This window comes from Abramis brama, assembly GCF_963993115.1.
Source record: "Abramis brama genome assembly, chromosome: 19".
Classification (NCBI taxonomy): Eukaryota; Metazoa; Chordata; class Actinopteri; order Cypriniformes; family Leuciscidae; genus Abramis; species Abramis brama.
This window is the reverse complement of record NC_139981.1, coordinates 9727956-9737786: the sequence shown is the minus strand read 5'-3', so window position 1 is coordinate 9737786 and position 9831 is coordinate 9727956. Positions and strand designations below refer to the sequence as shown.

At 36.2% G+C, this 9831-nt stretch overlaps 1 protein-coding gene across 1 annotated transcript; it reads right to left on the bottom strand.

The window, feature by feature from the left end:
* Positions 1-67: 67 nt before the first annotated feature.
* On the bottom strand, positions 68-8828 carry manba (mannosidase, beta A, lysosomal). Its single transcript, XM_084092868.1, has 17 exons — positions 8469-8828; positions 8271-8365; positions 8031-8136; positions 7725-7898; positions 7135-7258; positions 6829-6995; positions 6621-6725; positions 6383-6534; positions 6141-6258; positions 5973-6059; positions 5052-5219; positions 4752-4970; positions 3528-3692; positions 3098-3242; positions 2818-2963; positions 1439-1699; positions 68-1250 (listed from the first exon to the last, which is right to left on the bottom strand). The coding sequence occupies exons 1-17, from the start codon at positions 8685-8687 to the stop codon at positions 1020-1022; spliced, it is 2682 nt and encodes an 893-aa protein (XP_083948994.1). The 5' UTR covers positions 8688-8828; the 3' UTR covers positions 68-1019.
* Positions 8829-9831: the final 1003 nt, after the last annotated feature.

The window sequence follows — 9831 nt, the reverse complement described above, 5'->3', positions numbered from 1 at the left end:
TCAACCATGACTTTGTGTTTTCAAAAACAGTCACATTAAGTAAAAAGAAATGCACACACACACACACTTTATATTATTGCAACCCATTTATTTCAATCGATTCAAGTATTCCACAAAAATGAACTATGCACTTTGTTTTTATATTGTTAGAAACAATGTGACCCGTGACCACAAAACCAGTCACATGGTCATTCAATTTTTGAAACTGAGATTTATACATCATCTGAAAGCTGAAATAAACTTACCGTTGATGTATGGTTTGTTAAGATAGGACAATATTTGGTCGAGATACAACTATTGAAAATCTGGAATCTGAGGGTGCAAAAAAATCGAAACATTGAGAAAATCACCTTTAAAGTTGTTCATTTATGTCCACGACTGTGCTGCATTCACTCACAAAAATAAATGTTTTATATATTTACGTAAGGAAATGTACAAAATATCTTCATGGACCATGATCTTTACTTAATATCCTAATGATTTTTGGCATAAAAGAAAAATCAATAATTTTGACCCATACAATGTATTGTTGGCTATTGCCACAAATATACCCGTGCGACTTATGACTGGTTTTGTGGTCCAGGGTCACATATGACATTAAAAGTAAAGAAGGAAACACTTTACAATAAGGTTCCATTAGTTAATTCATTAACAAAAATGAACAATGAGCAAAACATTTGTTAAAGCATTTATTAATCCCATTTAAAAATGAGTTAATAAAAATAACTATTCATTGTTTGTCATGTAAGCTCAAATCAATGAAATAATATTAACAGATACTACTTTTGATTTTAATAATGTAAATGTTGAAATTAACATTACAATTAATCATTAACTAATGCAGGTAACTAACGTTAACAAATAGAACCTTGTTGTAAATTGTTACCAAAACATTTAAGTAGTAATTAACAAGGCCATCCTGGGTAGAGAACAAAGGGCCCCACAATATTTTTATGAATTTCATTTGTATAGAAGATTGTAAAGAAGCTGTCAGTCAGACAACTAGATGCATCATAAAATCAGTAGACATCTCTGAGAGACGTGATATGAAGATTTGCAGTGATTTCTTTGGCAGTGGTGGGTCTCCATGCTCCAAAAGTAACTGTGGAGTTTTTAGACAGCATCAGGAAGCCATTGACATTAAAGTCACCAGGAATGTCATCTACATCCAGCCAAACATACACAGCAGGAAAGGAGCAGTACAAAGTCACGACAAAGTTCTGCATAATTCCAGCATCCTTTACAGTAAACTGCAATACACAAACACACACACACAAAAACAACAACCTGTCAGTCATTTGAGGGATTTGTTTCCTAAGAAAAAGCACCAAATGTTATTTACTTTCAGTAACACCTCCGTTTGTAAAGAAACCCATTTTAGCAAAGCTGAAGTGAGTGCATTAGTAAACGGTGTGTGTTGAGAATGTGTCTTTCTCACCGTGATGTTGGGTTTCTGCAAACCTTCTGCATGTCGTGGAGAGCTGAGGAAGATGTGATTGTGAGGGCTGATCATTTGACCTTCCGGGCTACTGAGATGAAAGGTGACGATGCAGGAGCGCCGTGTGCAGTTCCCACATTGCGTCAGGAGAGCAGATATAGGACGCTGAAACACAAGGGTGCTCCCTCCTGCTTTTACTGTAGTCACATTAGACTCTAAAGAACACACAGCATCAAAGCTGCTCCAGCTGTATAATTTCACCTGTGCAAACATAAACATACAGTACATAGAACATGACAAATATGACAAAAATAAAAGCATGTTCACGCTATAGCACTAGTAAGCCTTTTAGTACTAGATGTGGTTTGCCCAAAACAAAGAACTGGAAACATGCTATTTTAAAAATATGAATGATTTACTATTTTACTTTCTTAAAACTCAAGGATGAAGTATAGGGTTTTTCACACTTGAAATAGTCATTCCAAACCCTTGGTAAAAAGAATCCTGGGTTTTCTTGCGTTTCACACTGCTCATAATTAACAATCATGAGGTTAACAATGAATTAACAGATTAATCCTGGTTAAATATAAACCGAGGTTTCACTCTGTACATTCCTAAACCCTGGGTAAACGTTCTTATTCAATGACATCTTGTCAATGTCATTGACTGGATGAATTCTGCATGCAATATGTTAACATAAGGGCTGTGGCATTGCACATCCTCATATTATATATTGCTGACTGTACAATTAAGTTTTTCCTGAATGGACTTTCTGGTCTGTTCCTCACTCCAGTTGACACGTTTTCCATCACCACTCAATAAATATTGCCTTCAAACGCTGAATATACCGTTTATACATCACACTGTGTTTTTATGACTGTCCAAAACATGTGAATATGAGGCACGCCATTGGGTATCGGTTTGCGAAGCACTGAGACATAACATTCTAAAGCTAGACAAGTCACACTAGACTTGGCACACAAAATGTGTCAAAAAGAGGTCACACCGTGACGTATCAATCTTCTGCTGGTCACACGTCTTCACGTAATGCGAATTCGCAGGTCAGAGTTCACCAAACTTGAACTTAGAAATGCAGCAAAATGCAAAACATTTCACACAAGCTTGCGTTTCTGGTCTGACTCATTCACATGCGTATAAATGGAAGTCAATGGAAAGAAAAGTGTAGTGTGAACGCCCCTTAACACTGGATCGTTTACAAAAAAAAAAAAAAACAGTGCTAACTCTGCTCCAGAGCAGGGTTTCATAAGTCCGGGTAAAAAGTGGTGCTAACCCAGCTTCTATATTGCAAGTATAAATTAATATGTCACAATTTTGTTTCAATGATATTGTAAAATAACCACAAAGCACTGTTCTCCTACCTTGGCTTTGACATTCTGCAGCTCAGAGTGACTGTCAGAGACGGCATACATCAGCAGGTCTCCCTTATCCTCAACCCCCACTGACAGTATAGGAGCATAAAAATCTGTAGCCCAGTAGTGCAGCATTTTCCATTTACCACCAAACTCTGAATGTGTGAGAGATTTCCCAGTCAAGAAGCATACTTTAACTTTGCACACTCACAGTAACAAATAAATTACCATTAAGGCTTTCCTCTATATAGTGATGAACAGCAATAGTCCTTATTCATTATTCATTTACCTACAGAGGACCAGGATGGCCCCTGCCAGATATCATTGAGCTGCCAGTAAAGAGTGCCCATTGTATGACCTTTGCCCTCGACAATGTCACTACAGCTACGGCGGTAGAATTCTGTTTGAATCTTCACACACTGTGCCTGCATTACCTGTTCAAACCAAAGAGAGTGATATCAGGCACATGTCCAAAAAAAATACATTTGACATATACTGTACATTACCATTCAAAAGTTTGGGGTCTGTACAATTTTTTTAAATGTTTTTGAAAAAAGTCTCTCACCAAAGCTGCATTTATTTGATCAAAAATGCAGTGAAACAGTAAAATTGTGAAATGTTATTACAATTTAAAATAACTGTTTTCTGTGTTATTGTATTTTAAAATGTCATTTATTGCCAAGATGGCAAAACTTGTAGTGCATTTATAGAATGTTCACCTGAGTGATGTAAATAGTGTCTCTGTATTTCTGCACTGGGTCTGTGCTGTTGGGGAGAATGTAATGTAGTTCTGCTTGCTTTAGCATCTGCTGGTTTCCGTCTTCATGATGCTGCCGATGAGATGAGAAATTGCTGCTGAAATCCCAGTCTGAAGACACTGAAACCTGGTTGGAGGGGAGAAGTTGAAAAATAAGAGGGCTTATTTTTCAGGTTCATTCCCTTGTTAAGAATGAAGTGCGCTTAATTTTATTGAATGTGCACTTCTAGTGTACTTCAAATCTTTAATTGTACATAAAAAAAAAAACTGTACTTGCAGATAATATATTAATGAAATAAAGGGCCATTTTAGTGTACTTAAAGAGTACATTTGCCCGACTATGTTTCTTAACACACTCAAGTACACTTTTAAAAAGTGTACAAATTAAAAGTTTTACTGTACATTTTAAACCATCATGTTAAGTAATCTTTTGCTGTGTGTTAAAGAAATACACTTATTTTGCATAAAAAACATGTACAAGAACTTTATTATATTTTTAAATGTATTGCGAAATTTGATATTTAAAAGTCAATATATTTTAAATGTACTACATTGCAACTTCAATTCAAATGTGTGATTACAAATATATTTAAATACATGACACAAGTTTCAATAGAAATTACATTAATGTATAATTACCATATTTCAAAGACAATAGAATTAAAAAAGGTAATTAGTAGTAATTGTAAGTAATTACTGAAATTATTATAAAGATGTACTTACATCCTACTTAACTGGGGGGAAAACACTCTAAAGTTCAGCTACTGGCATTTGATATAAATTTAAGCTATAATATATTTTCATTTAATTCCAATTAACATGCAAATGTCTGAAAACATTATAATCAGTTTGCACTTAAAGTATATACGTTTTAAGTATATTATTTCCATAAGTATTCTTTAAAAAAAAAGTGTTTTTCTTTTTTTACAAAGGTTTCAATGAAAGATTACGAAGGCCATTTTTTACTGCACTTATGTGCTCTGATAAATTGTTGAAATTGGCTCAACCAATGACATGCGTTTGGGGTGGGACTACCTGTTTGTCCAAACAATTGAAGGTGGAAAGTCATTACTTGCGCAATTCAGTTCAGTAGAGACATTAGTCAGGCCTAACTTGGTACTTGGTGTTCCAAACTACACATTCTAAAAATCTCAGAAAGCAGGTAGACTTGTATTAAGTGTAGTACCTTACTAAGTGTGGACAATGAAGGCCAGGACTGGAAGCCATACTCTGAGGCAAAGCGTGTGCGAGGGAAAGCAGTCCAGTCCCAGCAATCGTTGTAATAGCTATAATAGTGAGTGTCTCCATAGTGGGGGTCATAGGGGTCCTGAGCCACCCCGCCTTCCTTCTCAGACTCAACCCCATTGGTTGGGCTGGACACTAGAAAAGGACGAGTGCTGTCCTCCTTAATTAAAGCACATCATCCATTAATAAGACTTAAGATAGTACTTTGATGTAAGTCTGTGTGCATGTATCTCAGTCTCACCTGCAGCACAATGTCTCTGATGTTCTCAACATACAGTTTGACATAATCTTTCACGTACAGTGGGCGCTCAGCAACAGGTATTTTGAACCAGTCAGTTGCTATGGCAGCTTCATTCTCATTGTTCCCGCTCCAGATGACCACAGAGGGGTGCGATTTCAACCGCCGCACCTGAACAACAATAAATGTCCATAAAAGTACAAACAATGACTGGTAGGTCTAATTTAAGGCTAATTTATGATAAACCTCTTCTATGACGAGCATTAAGAATTTCTTCTACGATGAGCTTCTTTTAAACTCCTGAACTAAATTAAATTTTTATATATTTTTGAAGGGAATAACAATCAAACTGTCATGCTATCATAATGAATAAATATTTCTATTTACCTTTCATTTAGTTTTAGTCAGTCATTTTAGTACTTCAAATTATTACGTTACAAGGTATTTTATTACAGTTACTTGACAAGGCAACATTTAAGTTTTTTAACTTATTTCTTTTTTATTTATATAATAAATAAATGGTCATATTTTATGTAGTTTCAGATTTATTTTTATTTAACATTTTTAAATTTAAAAAAAAAATTTTTTAGTTAACAAGACCTTCATGACTATGTCAAGACTTTTTGAAAATGCAAGGTTACCTCAGGTTGTAAAATGTCATGTGGTGCGACACACCAGAAACGGCATGATATTCATGAATTAATAATTCATATTTGTAATAAAAAAACTTTTTTTGTACACTCAAATGTATTCAAGATGTAAGGAAAATATATTGTATTATGATATTTTAGAATCATTCCATTTGAACTTTTCTTAAAAAATGTTATTAAAGTTTTTCCAAACACTCTTATAGGTCATTGGCCCTTTTATTGGTCATTTATTTGAGGTGAACACAGAATTTATGAGAGTACTGTGTATGCAAACCTGCTGTGTGACCTCCTCCCTCACTGTCTGTATAAAATCCTTCTCTGTAGGGTACAGCGCACAGGCAAACATGAAGTCCTGCCAAATCTGACATAAGGGCAAACAAATAACCAAATCAATTGCATTTAAATCATATCGCAGGTGGAGGATTTCAAATGACAAGCTTACCATGATTCCATACATATCACACAGGCTGTAGAAGATGCCTTGCTCATAAACTCCACCACCCCAGACCCTTAAAGCATTCATATTCGCCTTCTGTGCAGACCGGAGCAGGATTGTGATCCTGAAATGCCAATCCAGAAACATGACAAGACGGTTAAAGTTTGAAAGTGATTCCACATTAAACACAATTAATCTGGTCACTGAACTAGTTTGTTTTAGTGTAGTTAGGCTGTTAATCTTCTCACATGTCAGTGGTAACCTGGTCCTGAAATGCATGTACAGGAATCCAGTTTGAACCTTTCAGGAAAATTGGTTTCCCATTAATCCGGAAGTAGAAGCTGAGGCCAGGGGAGGAGGGTATGGGCTCCTGGATCAACTCCACTGTGCGGAAAGCAACCTGAAACAGAACACCACAACGCAAGAGTGAAACGATGCAGACTGAAGCAAGACTTCGAAAATGAGAAGAACAGTGAAAGATGTTACCTTTCGCTGTGCATTAAATGTCTCTCCACCCTCCAAGTTGATATCCATCTTCAGGTCATAGAGAGGCTGCTCTCCATGTCCAAATGGCCACCACAAACTGACACTCTTGAAGTGAACACATTATTTATCAACATCACCTCTGAAATGAGGAATAAGGGATGATATGACATATGATGGTCATCATCAAGCAAACTAGAACTGATTTTACCTGGTTGACCTGGAAGACAAAGGACTTTCTACTCTGCCCAGGTGTAAGAGACAGTTGAAATTCCTCTGAATGTAATAACGGTATGGACAGAAGGACAAGACCCTTAGATGCAACAACAACATCGAAGAACAATTCCACTTCAACATTCCAGCTTGAATGTGCAGAGTCTGGATACAGGGATAGACAGAAAGACATATGGAGAAGAATATTGGGAAAAAGAGGGAATTTGCTTTCTATGTTGATTTGTTTTGCTATTATATTAATGTCTAAAACCCCTTCTCATTTATATGCGAAATATGTGTGTACCATATTTTGGAACTGTGGTAAAACTTAGAACCCTTAAAGTGTTGAAGACTTCCAGCTGAACTCCCTTCCAGATGCCCAGAGTGGGGAAAGATGGACCCCAGTCCCAGCTAAATGAGCTTTGAGCCTCAAAACACCAAAAGACCAAAAACTTAATCACAATCAGGAAATCAATAACAAAAAGGTTATTACAAATCTCACATTTCAGATGTGATGTTATAACAGTCGTGTCATTTCTCTGCATCACGGCAAAAACTATATGTCCATATAACCGACCTGCATCAAACAGCACAGTTCAGGAAGCAGTTGTTGGAAAAATGATAAGAACTCAACAAAAGGTTGTGTGTATAATGTGTGAATAGTGTGAAGAATAAATTTTAACCACTGATTCTTCAATTACTCCATGTAATGTTTTTTCTTTGCAGTGAAAAAAAAAAATCCTTGACATAGCTATAAACTCTTCCTGGCCTTACAAGTGCTTTTGTTTGAGGATGAGCCAGACTATCCAGCAGGTAGCATTATGCAAATGTATCACATGGTACATACTGTATCTAATGGTCCATTTGTGTTTGTGAATGTGACATGGTTCTTACCTTTCGGATAAAGTTAACATGACACTCTCCTTTCTGTACAGGAGGAGGACAATCAGGTGGTACCCTGTATTCAGTGTGGGCATGACTCTTCTGAGATGCATATGTCACAGCTGACATAATCCACACTTGAAGAATATTCTCTTGATCCTTGAGCAATCCAGTAACTTCAAAATCCTGAAGACAAAATATGATTTATTATAAAGCACTTTTTAAGGTGAGCCATTATTATTAGAGTCTATAAACATACATACAAAGAACAATTGTAAAAACTTGTGCTTGCACACAAATAGTTAGTTATTCATTTACATATCTGCGAAACATGTTGTCTGTCTTTCCGATGGTGACTCCATTGAGTGAAATGGTAGAGATTGTGTCGACTCCTTCAAACACCAGGACGGCTTTCTCTTTCTCTCTGTAAAGAGCATGTAGTATTTGTGGTCTTGTCTAAATATAACCATAATTATAGTATTCTTGACATTCTAGCTCTAGGTGTATGGTACAAATCAGAGGGCAGGTTTAGTTGAACCTGGAGGTTTTCTGACTTGCCTAACATGAGTAGGTGCTGAGAATGATGTAGTGTAAGTCCAGTTGTCAAGTGAAATCCATCTGTAGGCCAGGTCATTAAACCTATAATATGGATCCTGTTGACACAGAATAAAGTTTTTATGAACATTAATTTCACAGTGTTTGGAATCTTAATATTGACTTTGAATGAAACAATGTATGTGTCTGTCTGAAATGTACCGAGATGAATCCCTGACGCTGCAGAGCAGTATGAACACATCCTGGTACCTCGGCACTGAGAGAAACAGATGAGTTTGAGTTCAGCAACTGCCATTTCCCGTTCAGAGAGATGAGATCAACTCCCAGACTGGGACTTTTCACTTCAGACGCAAATGCGCTGTCAAGAAAAAGGGCCTCTAAAAGATAAAAGTACGCAAAAGACCATACCGCATGATTCATGTCTATTGATCATGGCAAAATGTACACTACCAAAGTCATCTTTATATTACGTTGTTGAACCACGGGACGTAAAGTCATAAACACACCACCCTCTTGGTGTTTTCTGCTGCACTTCCCGGTTGAAATCAAAAGCACAAGGACGATCAGCTGCTCTCTCACGTGAAAGCAAAACATCCGGTAGCGTTTAAAGGGATAGTTCACCCAAAAATGAACAATCTGTCATTAATAACTCACCCTCATGTCGTTTCAAATCCGCATTTTAGCTTAAATTGTACCCAGCGTTACTCGTCGTAATTGCATTTTTACTAGTAAGAATTCAATTAGAGAGCTCTACAATTCAATTCTTACTAGTAGCAATTACAATTAGAGAGCTCTCTAATTGGAATTTTTACTAGTAAGAATTGAATTAAAGAGCTCTGCAATTGCATTCTTACTAGTAACATTTGAAATAGAGAGCTCTGTAATTGGAATATTTACTAGTAACAATTCAATTGTAGAGCTCCGTAATTAAAAATGAATGGAAGTCAATGGAGACATATGACTAGTAAAAATTCATTTGTAGAGCTCTCTAATTGGAATTGTTACTAGTAAGAATTGAATTAGAGAGCTCTGTAAATGTAATTCTTACTAGTAATAATTGAATTAGAGAGCTCTCTAATTGTAATTTTTACTAGTAATAATTCAATTAGAGAGCTCTCTAATTGTAATTGCTACTAGTAAGAATTGAATTGTAGACCTCTCAAATTTAATTCTTACTAGTAAAAATGCAATTACGACGAGTAACACTGGGTACAATTTAAGCTAAAACGGCTTGCCATACGCATTCGTTCATCATCGGAACCCAAATGAAGATCTTTTTGATGAAATCTGAGAGCTTTCTTTCCCTCCATTGGCAGCTCCGCAACTACCAATTTGACGCTTCAAAAAGTTCATAAAGAGATCGTAAAACTAATCTATATGCGGTTTAGTCCAAATTTTCTAAAAAAAAAACCACAATCACTTTATATGATGAACAGATTTAATTTAGGCTTTTATTCACATTTAAACATTGATCAGCGAACCTAAACAAAAGCTCAACCGAACCTGCTTGATCCGCGAGAACAAACCTCATTGGTTCTTGCGGAAGCTCAAACTGCAGCGTAAC